This window comes from Podarcis cretensis (assembly GCF_951804945.1).
Source record: "Podarcis cretensis genome assembly, chromosome: 7".
Taxonomy (NCBI): Eukaryota; Metazoa; Chordata; class Lepidosauria; order Squamata; family Lacertidae; genus Podarcis; species Podarcis cretensis.
Window position 1 is genome coordinate 907,918 of NC_137176.1, and position 18,033 is coordinate 925,950.

Genomic DNA, 18,033 nt, shown 5'->3' on the forward strand with positions numbered 1-18,033 from the left:
GTACCTCAAAAGGCCTTATGGTTCTGTCTAACTTTATTATCAGTCAGCAAACTGAGCAATGGTTCCAAACTACAAGAAAGAAGATTCCACCTAAACATTAGGAAGAACTTCCTGACAGTAAGAGCTGTTTGACAGTGGAATTTGCTGCCAAGGAGTGTGGTGGAGTCTCCTTCTTTGGAGGTCTTTAAGCAGAGGCTTGACAACCATATGTCAGGAGTGCTCTGATGGTGTTTCCTGCTTGGCAGGGGGTTGGACTCGATGGCCCTTGTGGTCTCTTCCAACTCTATGATTCTATGAAACCACAATCCGTAGTTTGAAGTATGCTGGGAAATGATGGTTTGGTGTGATATCTGAATTGATAAATCATAGTTACAGCTGTTGATCTGCCTCAAGATTCAGTAATGAGATGAACTTTTGAAGGTGAGTACAGAAAGGATGAAAACAAAAGCAGATAAGCAGTTATAAACCATGGGTTTACCCCTTCATTAGGAAGCTCAGACTATGGTTCAGTGTGATAACTCAATTGAGCTGGTTCAGGCAATCATAACTTGGCTTATTGAGCCAAAATATGCACAAGCTTTTGTCTGAGCACAGAGCCACTTCATGTGAGCTGAAATGAAATCAGAAAGCCTCCAATTAACCATAGTTCCCCATTTCATTTCAGCTAGTAACCATGGTTTTCCAACTTGGACCAATCATGAAACCATGGTTAATTGGAAGCTTCCTGGTTTAACAGGTCAAAAGGCATGGACATATCTCAGCCACTGTGTCCTTAAGTGACAATGCAAAAAAAAAATGCTCACAAACCTGTAAGGGTGATATCATCATCTTCTATAATTTCTTCTTCTGCAACATCCAGCGAGTTCTCTGTTATCATGTCGCTGGGTTCAGCAACACAGGACAAACCAGAGTAATTGTTCAGGAGATCTGCACTGGGTACATGTTCCACAATGACAGCAGGAAAGATTGATGGATCACCCAGCTGTAAGAAGGGGCAAGGCAAAAACAAAACATTACTTTATCAGCAAACAGTGGGAATAATTAGACATAATGTCACAACACAAATTGGCAAACGTGTTATCTGTCTCAACTTCATGAGTCAGCTGGAGCAATAAATTGCCTTGTAAGCATATCTTCCAATATGTCTGCTGTAGCTTGAGGCATACTAGAATCCTGCTTTTTGGCACAGACATTGTGCATATCTGGGGTAGCCAATTTGGTTTCCTACAGAGCGTGGGTGGTGCTGTAGGACGTGGGTGGCACTGTGGGTTAAACCACAGAGCCTAGGGCTTGCCAATCAGAAGGTCGGCGGTTCGAATCCCCCCGACGGGGTGAGCTCCTGCCAATGTAGCAATTCGAAAGCACAAAGTTCAAGTAGTTAAATAGGTACCACTCTGGTGGGGAGGTAAGCGGCGTTTCCATGTGCTGCTCTGGTTCGCCAGAAGCAGCTTAGTCCTGCTGGCCACATGACCCAGAAGCTGTACGCCGGTACCCTCAGCCAATAAAGTGAGATGAGCGCTGCAATCCCAGATTCGTCCACGACTGGACCTGACAGTCAAGGGTCCCTTTACCTTTACAGAGAATTTTAGGCAATAATTCTTATCATCACTAGCTGGGGATGATGGAAGTTGAAATCCATCACCTTCTGATGGGCACTGTGTAGGCTATCCCCGTCTAGATCATCTGATGAGTTGAGACCCACTAGTGGGACCCAGTGATGCAACACGGGGTGCAACAGGACACTAACAGTTTACACTTGCATGGTAGCAAAGTAATAAGTGTTCCTTAAAAATGTTGGACTAAAGTCATTTCCAGATAGAAAAGCTTGAAGACTACTGTTCTAGATAATATTTTTTTTTAAGAATATTTTTTTATTAATTGACCAATCACATCAAATCAAACCAAATTACATAAATTCCAAATTACACAGCCGAATTTTAAATTTTTGTTGGGGGTACCCATATTTCAAGTTCCGAAGGGGATCCAATCAACTTCTTGCTTCTTACTGCTGTTTTAATGTCCACAAATCTAACCTTGTGATGTTCACAGTACTATCCAGTCCTTTCTTATTGTTTTTCCACATATCTTGTTGTTATTTTCATATATTTTTTCTTTCTCTTTGTGACCTCTGATAATCTCCGCAAGCTGGTTAGAACAGTTTGTAATCCTGTGTGGATATTATTTTTTTTATCCAGTAGCCATATCCAGACGTTTTCCATATAACATCACTTCCATACATCAAAACAGTCTTAGGGTCATTCATAGGATCATAGAATCATAGAGTTGGAAGAGACCACAAGGGCCATCAAGTCCAACCCCCTGCCAAGCAGGAAACACCATCAGAGCACTCCTGACATATGGTTGTCAAGCCTCTGCTTAAAGACCTCCAAAGAAGGAGACTCCACCACACTCCTTGGCAGCAAATTCCACTGTCAAACAGCTCTTACTGTCAGGAAGTTCTTCCTAATGTTTAGGTGAAATCATCTTTCTTGTAGTTTGGAACCATTGCTCCATGTCCGCTTCTCTGGAGCAGCAGAAAACAACCTTTCTCCCTCCTCTATGTGACATCCTTTTATATATTTGAACATGGCTATCATATCACCCCTTAACCTCCTCTTCTCCAGGATAAACATGCCCAGCGCTCCCTTAGCCGTTCCTCTTAAGGCATCGTTTCCAGGCCTTTGACCATTTTGGTTGCCCTCCTCTGGACACGTTCCAGTTTGTCAGTGTCCTTCTTGAACTGTGGTGCCCAGAACTGGACACAGTACTCCAGGCGAGGTCTGACCAGAGCAGAATACAGTGGCACTATTACTTCCCTTGATCTAGATGCTATACTCCTATTGATGCAGCCCAGAATTGCATTGGCTTTTTTAGCTGCCGCGTCACACTGTTGGCTCATGTCAAGTTTGTGGTCAACCAAGACTCCTAGATCCTTTTCACATGTACTGCTCTCAAGCCAGCTGTCACCCATCTTGTATTTGTGCCTCTCATTTTTTTTGCCCAAGTGCAATACTTTACATTTCTCCCTGTTAAAATTCATCTTGTTTGTTTTGGCCCAGTTCTCTAATCTGTCAAGGTCATTTTGAAGTGTGATCCTGTCCTCTGGGGTGTTAGCACCCCTCCCAGTTTGGTGTCATCTGCAAATTTGATCAGGATGCCCTTGAGTCCATCATCCAAGTCGTTGATAAAGATGTTGAATAAGACCGGGCCCAAGACAGAACCCTGTGGCACCCCACTAGTCACTCTTCTCCAGGATGAAAAGGAACCATTGATGAGCACCTTTTGGGTTCAGTCAGTCAGCCAGTTACAAATCCACTGAGTGGTAGCATAGTCAAGACCACATTTTACCAGCTTCTTTACAAGAATATCACCTTGTCAAATGCCTTGCTGAAATCAAGGTAGGCTACATCCACTGCGTTCCCTTCATCTACCAGGCTTGTAATTCTGTCAAAAAACGAGATCAGGTTAGTCTGACATGACTTATTTTTCAGAAATCCATGCTGACTATTGGTGATCACAGTATTCCTTTCTAGGTGCTCACAGACTGTTTGCTTAGTGATCTGCTCCAGAATCTTCCCTGGTATTGATGTCAGACTGATTGGGCGGTAATTATTTGGGTCCTCTCTTTTCCCCTTTTTGAAAATAGGGACAACATTTGCCCTCCTCCAGTCTGCCGGAACTTCGCCTGTTCTCCAGGAATTCTCAAAGATGACTGCCAGTGGTTCTGAGATCACATCTGCCAGTTCTTTTAATACTCTTGGATGCAGTTCATCTGGCCCTGGAGACTTGAATACATCTAAACTAGCCAAGTATTCTTGTACTATCTCCTTAGTTATTCTGGGCTGTGTTTCCTCTGCTGAATCATTTGCTCCAAATTCTTCAGGTCGGGCATTGTTTTCTTTATCGGAGAAGACTGAGGCGAAGAAGGCATTGAGGAGTTCAGCCCTTTCTGTGTCCCCTGTTTGCATTTCACCATAATCTCCTCTGAGTGACCCCACTGTTTCTTTGTTCTTCCTTTTGCTACAAACATACCCATAAAAGCCTTTTTTGTTGCTTTTAACCTCTCTAGCAAGCCTGAGTTCATTCTGTGCTTTAGCTTTTCTGACTTTGTGTCTACACGTGCTGGCTATTTGTTTGAATTCCTCTTTGGTGGGGACTTCCGGAGGCGGCGCGAACGGCAATGGCTGCCCTCTTCTAATCGGGAGAGGGAAGCTCCGCTGAGAACGGGTCGTCCGCTGCGGCGAAGCGGAGACCCATTTTGGAAAACCACAGGTGGCAGAAGCCTGTGGTCTTGGGACCCGGCGGGCACCAGGAGCAGCCCCCAAAACGTTGAAGGAACCCCGTAAGGGGCTCCAGATCGCGGAGGGGGTTGCGGCGCTGTGGGTCGTTCCGCAGTCAACGGAGCGAAGCCGCGTTGCTGTTGCCGGTGAGCGCTGACCTTTCTTCCTAAACTTCTGATTCGGAAAGCAACAATCCGTGAGTAATAAGGATCTTACAAAATTTTGAGACCTAAAAACATTGAATTTGGCTGAAAGCGGAGTGACGAAAAATAGGAAGTCCGTCTTCCGCTGACACTGAACTTCAAAGCAAAGAGCTGGAGGAGTGGAGGCAAAGAGTGAACTTTTAACTTAACTGATCTGGGCACCCGTGGAAATTATTTCTAAGCAGAATAAGGACTTTAAGTAATTGATTATATGACTTCTATTTGGACTGTGATACCTTTCTTCCATTTGGATTACAATTTAAGCAAGAAACCCAGGTGCTGGAACTGCCTGAGTAACTGAGCAGTCAGTCTGCAGGGCTGGATACTTTGAACTTAAACTTTGAAACAATCTGAGGGAGTTTGGACTGGCTATATTGAAACACCTTTCGGAACACCAGTAAGCACTGTCTGAAATACTGTGGCTTTTTAAATACTAACTGCTAAAACCTACCTTATTGAAGGTTCCTGGACATTAAACTAGACTTTATTAATTTTATTGGAATTGATTTCTTCCCTAAAGACATTTTAAGCTCCCCCTAGAGGATTTGGGATTTACAGCAGTGACATTGTTTTACTTTCCTTTTCCCGGCCTCCTGTTTGACTGTTACCATCTGGGCCGTTGTTTTCTCATGGGAACAACTCAGCTTGACCTTGACTCTTAGATAACTCTGGAATGAGTGGTGCAAGAAAAAAGGGACCGAGAACCAGACAAACAACTTTAACAACTTTAACCGCAGCCTCTCAGGCACGTAGATCATCTGTGCCTACTTTGCCTACTTTGCCTATTTTGACTTCTGAGGAAGAAGTTGCTTCTCTGCCACGGGCAGGGGAGGGAGAAACTGAGGAATTACAATTGGAAGAGATGGCCTCAGGAGTAACTGGCTCTATTTTAGAGAAAATTCTTGAAAAATTGGAATCTTTGGATAAAAAAGTTGATCAGCAAACAGCTAAAATTGATCAAAACACAGAATGTTTAAATAGATTAACTGGACAAGTCGCACAGAATGTACAAGCAATTGGAGAACTGAAGGAGACTGCAGGTGAAAATCGGAAATTGGCTGAGGATACCAGCCAAAGACTGGGAAATTTAGAAAAAGAGGTAAGACCACTCAGCAAACAAGTAGGTGAACACCAGACCTATCTTTCCATGATAGAACTGCGGAACAGGGAGACCAATTTAAGGATAAGGTCGGTACCAGAGGTGGAAGAAGGCAACCTAGCTGAGTTTTTGATTAAAGAATTTTCCACGTTTTGGAACTTAGAGGAAAAAGATCTTAAAATCATATCAGCCTTCAGGCTTGGAAGACTTATAAAGAAAGAGAAGCCCAGAGACTGTTTAATAACATTGAGATCAAAGGAGGAAAGGGACAAGATTTTGGGCCTGCATTACGGAAAGTCACTGGATATTCTGGACAAAAGAATTGAAATTTACAAGGATATTCCTAAACAACTGTTGGACCTTAGATCTGATTATTTGGAACTAGCAAGACTGTTGAGGAGCAACTCAATCATCTTCAGGTGGGATTTTCCTCAAGGATTATTTTTCACTTTTAGAGGGAAGAAGATTAAAATCAGAACACTGGAAGATAGAGACAAGTTTCTGATCGCCTACGGAGAGGACCTTCAAAAAGGACTTGAACTACCTTCGGGGCCTGGAGCACCAGGGGTGCCTGCACCCTCGGATCCTGAAGATCCAGCGAACAAGGTACCACCCCTAGAAAAATAACCAGATTTATTCAGGATGTCTCTGCAACTTTTGAGCTGGAATATAAATGGCTGCAACATCCCGGAAAAAAGGAGAAAAAAAATTCATATATTAAAAAAGGAACAACTGGACATTATCTGCTTACAAGAAACACATGTGACTAGGCTCCACAGAAAAGTATTAATAAACAAAATACTTGGCCAGGAATTTATATCTTCAGACAAAGTAAAGAAGAGAGGCGTGGTGATATATGCAAAAGAGAGCCTGTCACCTAAATTTTTATTTAAAGATGAACATGGAAGAATTCTGGCAATCGAAATACAACATCAAGGAGAAAAGATTCTGATATTAGGAATTTATGCACCAAATGAAGGGAAATCGGAATTTTTCAAGAAGTTGCATGAGACCATGCTGGATTATCTGGACTATGACAATATCATTATGATGGGAGACATGAACGGGGTCGTATCAACTAACATGGATAAGTCACAAAGCCAAAATGTCACAAAAGACGGCAGACTACCAAAGACCTTTTTTGAATTGACAGACAATATGGACTGGATTGACATTTGGAGAACGAAGAACCCCTTGGGAAAAGAAGGAACATTTTTCTCTGAAGCCCAGCTGACTTGGACAAGAATCGACCAAATATGGATAACTAGAGGCCTGGCACCCAAGGTCAGAAAGGTGGAAATCTGCCCAAAAACCTGCTCCGACCATAACGCATTGAAAATGGACATGATACTATTGCCAACCGGCTCCTTTAGATGGAAGATGAATGACAATTTGTTCAGAGATCAGGAGACTATTAAGAAGGCCCAGAAAGCTTTGAAGGATTACTTTGAGATAAATATGAACACTACGGTGGAAAAAAGAATTATTTGGGATGCAAGTAAAGCTGTGATGAGGGGGTTCTTGATACAACAGAATGCTGTAAGGAAGAGGATACAAAATGATAGAAAAGATAAGATTTTGGAGAAAATAAAAGAACTAGAGAAGAAGTTAAGATTAAACCCGAAGTCACAGCCGATCTTGAGAGAAATCAAACTCCATCAAGCACAATATTCTAAATTGATAAACCAGGAAATAGAGTGGAAGATTAAATTAATGAAACAAAAAACTTTTGAATCGGCAAATAAATGTGGGAAACTGCTAGCTTGGCAGTTAAAGAAGAGACAAAAATTAAATACAGTTACAAATTTGGAAATTGAAGGAAGAAACATTCAGAACCCCACGGAGATCAGAAAGTGTTTCCAGAAATATTTCAAAAAATTATATACTCAAGGGCCGCAGGATGAGGTTGAGATTAAACAATTTTTGGAGAAAAATGGACTTAAAAAACTGTCACAAGAAAATAGATCACTCCTGAACAGTAAAATAACACGCCAAGAGATTGAAAAAGCCATTCAGAACATGAAATTGGGCAAATCTCCAGGGCCAGATGGGCTAACCTCCAAGTATTATAAGACATTAAAAGACTACTTGATACAACCACTGATGGAGGTTAGCAATGAAATTATGGAGGGGAGGAGGGCACCGGATTCGTGGAAGGAAGCATTCATCACATTGATACCTAAATCGGATTCTGAAAAGACACAACTTAAGAACTACCGTCCCATCTCCCTGTTAAATGTGGATTACAAAATATTTGCAAAATATTTGCAAGTAGACTTAAAAAAGTTTTAAATGAAGTAATTCACAAAGACCAGGCAGGCTTTCTCCCAGGTAGACACATGTTTGCTAATACAAGGAACATTATTGACATCTTGGAACTTTTGCAAACAGACATAAATACAAAAGCAGTGCTAATTTTCATAGATGCGGAGAAAGCCTTTGATAATATCTCTTGGAAATTTATGAAGGGAAACTTAAAAGAAATGGGAGTGGGTCGGGGTTTTGAGAATGGGATTGATGCAATATATTCAGAACAAAAGGCTAAATTGATAGTAAACAATGTGGTTACAGAAGAGTTTAAAATTGAAAAAGGAACACGACAAGGCTGCCCGATTTCCCCTTTGCTATTTATATCGGTTCTGGAGGTGCTCTTGAATATGATTAGAGGGGACCGGTTGGTGGAAGGGATTCAGGTCGGAGCAAAACAATATAAACTTAAAGCTTTTGCAGATGACCTAGTTCTGACCCTGCAGGAGCCAGAATCTAGTACAATAAGAGTATTACAATTGATTCAAGATTTTGGTCGGGTGGCGGGATTCAAACTAAATAAACAGAAAACTAAGGTGCTGGGAAAAAATCTGACAGATACAGAGTCGGAACGGTTTCAGAGAGAAACAGAACTAACCGTGGTTAAAAAAGTAAAGTACTTAGGGGTAAATATAACAGCAAAGAATCTGAGTCTATTTAAGGATAACTATGAAAAATGCTGGTCTGAAATTAAGAGAGACTTGGATAGTTGGACAAAATTGAAGCTTTCCTTGTTAGGCCGAATTGCTGCTGTTAAGATGAATGTATTGCCAAAGATGTTGTTTTTGTTCCAAACATTGCAGATTGTGGACAAGACGGAGTGCTTCCGGAAGTGGCAGAGAGATATATCTAAATTTGTCTGGCAGGGCAAAAAGCCCAGAATTAAGTTTAAGATACTAACTGATGCGAAAGAAAGAGGGGGCTTCGCCCTGCCAGACTTAAAGCTGTACTATGAAGCCGCAGCTTTCTGCTGGCTAAAAGACTGGCTACTTCTCGAAGACACTGATGTATTGGACCTGGAAGGTTTTAACAACGCTTTTGGTTGGCATGCATACTTATGGTATGATAAGGTTAAGATCAATAAGGTCTTTAAGAACCATATTGTCAGGAAAGCAGTATTCAATGTCTGGACAAAATACAAAGACTTATTGGAAAACAAAACTCCGAGGTGGCTTTCACCTCTGGAAGCTAAGGCCCGAAAAAGACCCAATATGGAGGCCAAATGGCCAAAATATTGGGAAATATTAGAAAAAGATGGAGACAATTGGAAATTGCAGAGTTTGGAGAAAATGAAGGATAAAGTGCGAGACTGGCTACATTACGCTCAGATTAAAGAAGTCTTTAAAAATGATAAAAAGGTACGGTTCCAGGTGGAGAAATCTAAGTTGGAAACAGAATTGTTAGAACCAAAGACTAAGGTATTATCAAGAATGTATAACTTGCTGTTAAAATGGAATACACAAGACAAAATGGTTAAATCGGTTACGATAAAGTGGGCTCAGGACATTGGGTATAATATTTTGTTTGAGGACTGGGAAAGGTTGTGGACCACTGGGCTGAACTTCACTGCATGTAATGCTCTGAAGGAAAATGTAATGAAAATGATATATAGATGGTACATGACCCCAGTTAAACTTGCCAAAATATACCATTTGTCTGATAATAAATGTTGGAAATGTAAAGAACATGAAGGAACATTCTTTCACCTCTGGTGGACCTGCCCTAAAGTGAAGGCCTTCTGGGAAATGATATATAATGAGTTGAAAAAGGTATTTAAGTATACCTTTACTAAGAAACCAGAGGCCTTCCTTCTGGGTATTGTCGGCCAGAAGATGTTAAAGAAGGACCGAACATTTTTTATGTATGCAACAACGGCAGCAAGGATACTCATCGCTAAGAATTGGAAAACTCAAGATCTACCCACACTGGAAGAGTGGCAGATGCAGCTGATGGACTATATGCAACTGGCCGAGATGACTGGTAGAATCCGAGACCTGGGAGAGGAGAGGGTTGAGGAGGACTGGAGGAAATTCAAGATTTATTTACAAAAATATTGTAATTTGGTTGAATGTTAAGAAGGATGCTAGATCATAAATAACTGCCCACCACTGAATTAGATCTGAATTTGACGATAAGTGAGATTAAGGAAAATATAAACTTTCTGGAAAACTGCTAGATTTTATTTAAATGAGCGGAGATAAGATTGTAAACAAGTGGGTAATTTGCTTGGAAATTTTTTTTTGTAACGATGTAAGTGGGAGCGGGAGATGTGAGGGAGTCCAAAGAAGTGACGAAATTATGTTATGATATAAGTAATGTTGTTTATTATTTATGCATTTGTATCCAAAAACTTTAATAAATATGTATTAAAAAAAAATGAATTCCTCTTTGGTGGTTCCCCCCCCTTTTCCATTTTTTGTACACATCCTTTTTTAATTTTAACTCAGTTAAAAGTTCTTTAGATAGCCAGCCTGGCTTCTTTAGGCACCTTCTATGTTTCCGTCTCATTGGTATTGCCTGAAGTTGTGCTTTTACTATCTCTCTCTTAACAAACTCCTAGCCATCATGAACTCCCTTTCCTTTCAGTATTACTGTCCATGGGATCTCACCCAGCACTTCCCTAAGTTTTATGAAGTCGGCTTTCTTAAAGTCAAGAAATTGAGTCCTAGTATGCTTGGCTGCTCCTTTCCGCTGTATAGTAAACTTCAGAAGAGCATGATCACTCGCGCCCAATGATCCTTCCACTTCTACCCCACTAACCAGGTCATCAACATTGGTTAGGACCAGATCTAAAATGGCTGTTCCTCTTGTTGCTTCTCCCACTTTCTGGACAATGAAGTTGTCTGCAAGGCCAGTGAGGAATCTGTTTGACCTTATGCTCTTGGCTGAGTTTGACATCCAACAAATATCCGGGTAATTGAAGTCCCCCATTACTACTATCTCCCTTCCTTTTGCATGCTTGGCCATCTGTTCCAGGAAGGCATCATCTCTGTCCTCCGTTTGGCTTGGGGATCTATAGTAAACTCCCACAATGAGGTCACTGTTATTCTTCTCTCCCTTAATTTTGACCCAAATGCTCTCACTTTGGCTTTGAGGTTCTAAATCTTGGATCTCTTCACAGGTATACACATCCCTGACATATAACGCCACTCCTCCTCCTTTCTTGTCTAGTCATTAATCTTCACCAATCTGCCTCCTTTCTCAAAACCTCTGAGGAGATTCACTAGGAATGCAGTCTAAAAACAAGTCCATTCTTCCTCCCAGCTATAAATCCTTTGGCAAGATGGCAACTCCGAATTAATTGCTGCGCCATTCCCAAAAGCTCTCGATCTCCATAAACCATACTTTTGGTTAAAGTTTATCTCCACACAGACCTTAATCATCCTGCTTGGGTAAGTTCAACCGACGATTCTAATGAGGTGGGGTTCTTGTAAATCACATAGAAGGAAAGTAAAAAAGGTCCCGTCCCCCCATTCAGTCCCGTTGTCAACATACCCAGCCTTTGGTGTATCTTCATCGTAAAATATTCCTGTTTCTCCAACCCGTCGTCTTCTTTCGCAGAGGTCACTTAAATTAGCAGACTTCACTCCCCTTCTTCACTTGAAATATGTGCATTTGCTTCTTTTGTCTCTTCCTCCTCTCCTCTGGAGGGTGGCAGGATCATTTTGTGCACTGTACCTTTCACAGCCACCTTGGTGTATTCTGAGGCTGGCAAATGCTTCCCATGCTCCTCTGGCCCACAATTGGGTGTCCAAGGTGAGAGCAAGGAAGTGATTTTGCAGCTCCAACAACACAGTATGGTTTGTGACAGTCCTACTTCTGTGCATCACATTCCTCCAGGAGTTAGTCTCTTGCAGTGGGAGATCTTCCTCCTCCCTAGAGCCATCTCACCTCTGTTGCTGTGCCATCACACTCCAACTCAGCTCTACTGAGAAACACTGCATCTTGTCCTGTCACTCAAAGTGTGTCTAGGTGAGCTTCAAGTTGCTGGACCTTCTCTTCCAGCAAAGCAACCAGTTTACACTTGCTACAAATGTACTTTCACACATTCTCTGGCAGAAAGACCAACATGGCACAGGTACTGCAGGTCATGGCAGTAGCTCCCTTGCCCTCTATGACTCTTGGTCCTATGCACACCGTGAGACAGGACTCCAGGCCTCCCCATCAAATTGCCCTCGCAAATGCCCACCTGCAAGTTCTGATCACAAGTTCTTGGTTGTGAGCTCCCAGAAGCTGCAATGTGCTAAGTTTGCTGCTGGCTGCTAACTTCTCCCTAAGGTTTACTCCTAGTATAACACAGCTAGATATCTGCCAATGTGTATGATTTAAATGCTTTTGGAATTCAATCATTTAGCAGAGACACCATTTCAACAGAGTTTTATAAAAAGAGGCAGTATAAAATTGTGATAGAAGTAATTTGGCAACTTTCATAGAGTTGTGACCATGCATTAGCTAACAAGTTCACATATAGGCATTAGTTCCCCTTCTATGAGTGTCCCACAGATGTCTCTATTCTTCCTTAAATTCTATTATATTATATTAGCTCAGCTCAGTGAAACTGGAACAACCCCCATTCACCTTGTGGAGCCAAGAAGAGAGTGGGTGATTCTCTTGCAGGTGTGCTGGGCTTCTGAGGTACTTGGGGCTGGTGACCAAGGCGTGCCAAAAAATATGCAAACCATTTATTGCATTTGTAATACTTAGCATATGAAGAGGCTTTTAGAATACAGTTCTGTATTTAGACTCTTCTTTATCTTAGGCAACTTCCTCTTCTGCTCTTGCAAACTTTTCCTTTTTTAAAGGAGAAGTTACAAATGAGACATATTTACTATATGAAGAAACCTTTAGAATGCAACTATGTATTTGCACTTTGCATGTTTTTTTCCAGCTTAGGCAATCCCTACTGTTGTAAAAATCTGTTCTTACAGAAGTCAAGAATGATCTGTTATTCACAGTGCAAGCCTATACATCTACTCAAATGTAAGCACCATTCAGTTCAATGAGAGTTACTCAAAGGTAAGTGTGCAAGGATTACAGCTTAAGAGCACCATCAATTTTCAGTTTCCGGCTGACGTCATGATTAATGGCAGTAGCTCTCCACTGCCCTCCGGGGCAGTAAGGAAGTTCAGGAAGGGGAAAGCCAAAATTTATGAGGTAAAATTCCTGGCAATGTTCCCCAGTGGGTTCTGGGGAGTTCACTGCAACCTGCTACTCCGCTTAAGCCTGTGTCTGCCGACTTGAAAGGCAAAGTGGGTATTACCTGGCATGATTCGTGACTGGTTCCTCATTAATTTGAATACTGGCATTAATCATGAGGCACTCACACTCCTGGTCTGGTCCAAAAGTAATTTTAAATGAAGTCCATTCAGCCTCGATCGAGGGGGGAGGGCATAATAAAACCTTGTTAAATTCCTTATTGAGCATAAATCAAAAGCCTCCCCCTTCTTTTCCTTGGTGACAGATACATTAACAAAGCCACAGCTACACAAAGACTGAACGAAGGAAGATAATTATTAACTCTCCCAGCACCATCAATTTTCCAGAGAGACTAAATATATATTTTTTTTCATTTTAACTGACATTTAACAGGTGTGCTGCACTTATTATTTTTTACATGTAACCAATTATGTTGTACTAGACAGAATATGCATTGCTCCAATGCAGCCTTCTTCAACCTGCTGCCCTCCAGATGTGGCAGTACAACTCCCATCATCCATGCTGGCGGGGGCTGATGAGCTGCAGCCCAAAGCATTTGGAAGGTATCAGGTTGGAGAAAGCTGCTCAAATGGGATGCTTTTATTTATTGGGTTATAGATGCCACTGATGAAAGGCTAATTTGGGACTGAAGTGTACCAAATTCTTGGTGGAATAAATTTATCTCTGCACATTTGTATGAACGTTTTGTGCTATCCTTATCAGTTCTTTTGCAGAGCGGGTGTCTGTAATCAGTTTCCATATCAGACTGTCAGCAAAGGTAGGAAGAAATCAGGAGAGAACAACTCAGCCCAGACACAGAAACCACAATAGATGTAAAGCAAATGTCACCTTCTGTTATAATACATTTTAGCATTGTTCATTGGTAGCGATGCAAAGCACTGTTAATACAAACCATGGTTTGAAATCAATTAATACAAAATGGTGGCAACTGGTTTACAAGATTAGAACTGAGAAAGGAATTTCTCCAGAATTAAATGGAGGGCATGTACCAAAGCTGGCAAACCAGGCATCTTTTGTTCAATTCAGACATCACTTCAAAATATGACTAAGGAAGCCCAACTAAAGCTTGTGTGGTGGCTGAATTGTCAAACCATGGCTTACAATCAGCTGAAAAGCCATAATCAGAAGCTAGAATCAGAACTTAGCTTTTCAAAGCTAACATTTGTGCTAACTATGGTTTGACATGACATTAGAATTAACAAGCCATAGTTACAGCAACTGCATCTCTTTCAGGGGTTGCTTTACCATGGAGATAGATGGGAGTAAATTTATGAAACTGAGAGGGCAGAAAACAAAGACCATGAGATGCATCAATGAGTCGTGTTTTGCTTGTACATTTGGAAACACAAAACATGGATTGGGTTATAAACTACGGCTGGCTCAAACCCTGCTTTAATGTGTTGTCTGCGCTAAGCCAGTATCACATCTGAACTGGACCTATGGGCAGAACCAACAAAAACTCTAAAACACTGCATCCTAAAATCCGAAATGTTTATATTCACAAACCATTGAAGCTGTTGGCATACAAGAGTAAAAACATACATACTAGAAGATAAAGACACCCAGGGGGAAAAGACCCTCTGTGTGGCAGGCAAGAGTGTTGGACAGAAAAGTCATATTGGAAGAGGGACAAGACTCAAGCTGACCTGACGGGGTGGGACACAAGTAGGCAAATGCCTGAGGCGCATGGCAGAGTGACCAAAGGTTAGAGCACAGGAGGGAGCAGAGGTAGCTATGGTTTAGGTCTGGAAGACCAGAGGATCTACGAGGAACATGCATTTTATTACTATTATAAGAACTGAGCAGCAGATACCAAATGAACAATATATACATCTAATTCTAAGTACAGAGTAAGATCAGCTTTACTCACCAGCATCACCATGTGCTAGAAAACAAAAACCTCTCAGTCACAAAAAGCTACTTTGCAAGTTGCAAATGTGGACTCAGGAGCATCCACAAGGGAAATATTTTACTAAGAGGAGCACACTAAGCAACCAGCTGCTTTAAGACTGACAGGTATAAGGAGAATCTTACAAAATATTTCCCTGAACATATTTCAGTCATGTCACCAACTCCTCTTGCTCACCAATATGAAATGACAAGGAAACTTCTAACTGGAACAATTAGGTGTATTTTTTCTTATTAGTTTTTTTTAGGTAAACATAATGGATGAAGGCAACACATACAGAATCAATGACATACTAAGGGTGAAAATAAGAAGGCAAAACTATTTAATTTCCATCCGTCCTTACTGATTCCAAAATAGGAAATTGGCTGCACCAGGAGCTGAAAAGGTCAGTTTTAGCATTTGCCATGAACAGCAAAGTGCACAAAATTTAGCAGAGATGTAAATTTAAACAGATTAAAAATCTGTCCAGCAGCCTACACTTCTTCAAAGCAGCCAGGATAAGTACCAGAATAAGTAACACTGTGGTAGCCTTCATACCTCCTTGCCCCAAGCATGTATTCTGCATAGCTCAGGGGGACTGAAACCAATCTAACTAAGCAGGCTAAGAATGAGATCTCTAACACAAGCTCAAATAAAGAAGCTATTCCCAAATCAAACCCAGTGGCCACATTCAGTAAAAAGTATCTCTGCATTTAAAGTGGAGATACATATAAGTCTTTTGCACACGTACACACAAACATTTTGCTCCTTATTTCACCATGATAAACCTGGAACTCTCTCATTAACACAATTTCCCATTTCATTCAAACCAAGCACTAGCTTCAGAAGACACCAGGATATTAAACTGCATTTTAAATTGAGTTCCACACAATAATTTGTTCCAATGCTGGAACCATAGTTTCCTGATTTGGCTGAAATGGGAAACTGTAGGTAATTAGATTGTTCCTGGTTGAATCACAAAAAGGTTCTACATGCAAGCAAAAGGCTTGTGAATATCTCAGCTTGTTGCTGTTTAGTCATTTAGTCGTGTCCGACTCTTCGTGACCCCATGGACCAGAGCAGCCAGGCACTCCTGTCTTCATCTCAGCTTAGCAAGATGAATTACGGTATAATTTTGCTAACCAGGCCAAGCAATTCTATCTGCTAAGTTACAAATTCACCACAATGATCAGAGAAGAATATAAATTTGGCTGGAGTTGTTTGGGTGTATTTGTTTACCCCTCAGAATGACAACAATGCTGGATGCAATTCACCAGGTGTAATGGTAGCCAAAGAGAGAGATTTTTTACATGTATCAGAGCATAGTTCTTTTGCAATGCTCTCTGCTACATTCAGCTATCTTCCAAGCTAGTGCCTCTTGTCCTTCCAGGGAGTGTCCGCCTAGGTGTAAGTCCCTGTGTGAACTTGGGCCAGTCACTATTTCTCCATCAAACCTACTTCTGAGGATTGATGAGAGGATAAACTGGAGGGTAACAATGGCAGAATCAGTATGTTGCCCTGATCAACCTGGAGGAAGAACAGGATACAACCAAAGTAAATAATATTCTATTGCAAGTTGGTCAGACAATGGAGTTACTGCTCAAAGTAGCAAGTATATTCCCCACAATAAGTTCTGGTTTCATGACTCTCCAGGAGTGGTCCATTGTCATGAAGGGATAGAACAGGATTGTAACTGTGCCTTGAGAAGATATTATCTGATGAGGACAAGAGAACACCTTCAACAATCTCTGTTCCTGCAATAATTCCACCACAGAACTCATAATCTCTAAAATAACAATAAGCTTAAAAACGCAATGCAAATCACCTCTTTTCAGAGAAAAATATATAAAGAGAAGAAGTTGTGGAAGGATCTGATCTCAGTGGTGGAGCAAATGCTTTGCTTGCAGAAGGTCGCAGGTTCAACTCCTGCTATTGCCTGCTATTAGATAGAAGACATTGAGAAAGATCTCTGCCTGAAGCCCTGGAGAGTCACTGCTAGTCGGAAGAGATAAAACTAGGCGAGATGGACCAATAGTCTGGTATGGTATAAGGCTGCATCCTTGATATTGCTATAGTTGGGCTATTATTGGGGAAATATTGGGAAACTAATAAAAATTTATTTGGTATAAGGCTGCTTCCTGTGCTTAGAATCTTGTTCTCCTGCGCCCTCCCCACCGAAGTAGGATGATGATGAGCTGTTCTATACCATTAGGTATTTTATACCACTCAAATTTCTATGTGCTGTACAAAAAACAACAACAAAATTCAATGGGTAGACTTAATATTTATTTGTTGTTGTTTAGTCGTTTAGTCGTGTCCGACTCTTTGTGACCCCATGGACCAGAGCACGCCAGGCACTCCTGTCTTCCACTGCCTCCCGCAGTTTGGTCACACTCATGCTGGTAGTTTCGAGAACACTGTCCAACCATCTCGTCCTCTGTCCTCCCCTTCTCCTTGTGCCCTCCATCTTTCCCAACATCAGGGTCTTTTCCAGGGAGTCTTCTCTTCTCATGAGGTGGCCAAAGTACTGGAGCCTCAGCTTCAGGATCTGTCCTTCCAGTGAGCACCCAGGGCTGATTTCCTTCAGAATGAATAGGTTTGATCTTCTTGCAGTCCATGGGACTCTCAAGAGTCTCCTCCAGCACCATAATTCAAAAGCATCAATTCTTTGGCGATCAGCCTTCTTTATGGTCCAGCTTTCACTTCCATACATCACTACTGGGAAAACCATAGCTTTTACTATACGGACCTTTGTTGGCAAGGTGATGTCTCTACTTTTTAAGATGCTGTCTAGGTTTAAATGTAAAGGAGAAACGCCTCTGGGAGTAGGAAAGTCTTTGCCAAGTGCCCAAAGTTCAACAGAGTGGTGGCTTGTATCAGCTCAGCTGGAAATTAGTTCCATAGACCTGGGCCCACAATACTGAATGTGTGGCTTCTGCTAGATATGAGCCATAGGGTGCCACAAAAAAGAGACTCCCCTAGAGATCTCAGTGATTGGAATCGGCTGTCCTTATGGTATCCTGGACCCCCAGTTGTTAA

The 18,033-nt window shown here is 41.5% G+C and overlaps 1 protein-coding gene across 3 annotated transcripts in view; it reads right to left on the bottom strand.

Annotated features, from left to right (window-relative positions):
- The window catches only part of ELF1 (E74 like ETS transcription factor 1), an 82,808-nt gene that overhangs the window by 26,498 nt on the left and 38,277 nt on the right, over window positions 1-18,033 (bottom strand). For all 3 annotated transcript variants that reach the window (XM_079983585.1, XM_079983586.1, XM_079983587.1), the window contains one exon: window positions 808-982. In XM_079983585.1, the coding sequence (XP_079839711.1) occupies window positions 808-982 (175 nt within the window). The remainder of the gene's footprint in view (window positions 1-807; window positions 983-18,033) is intronic.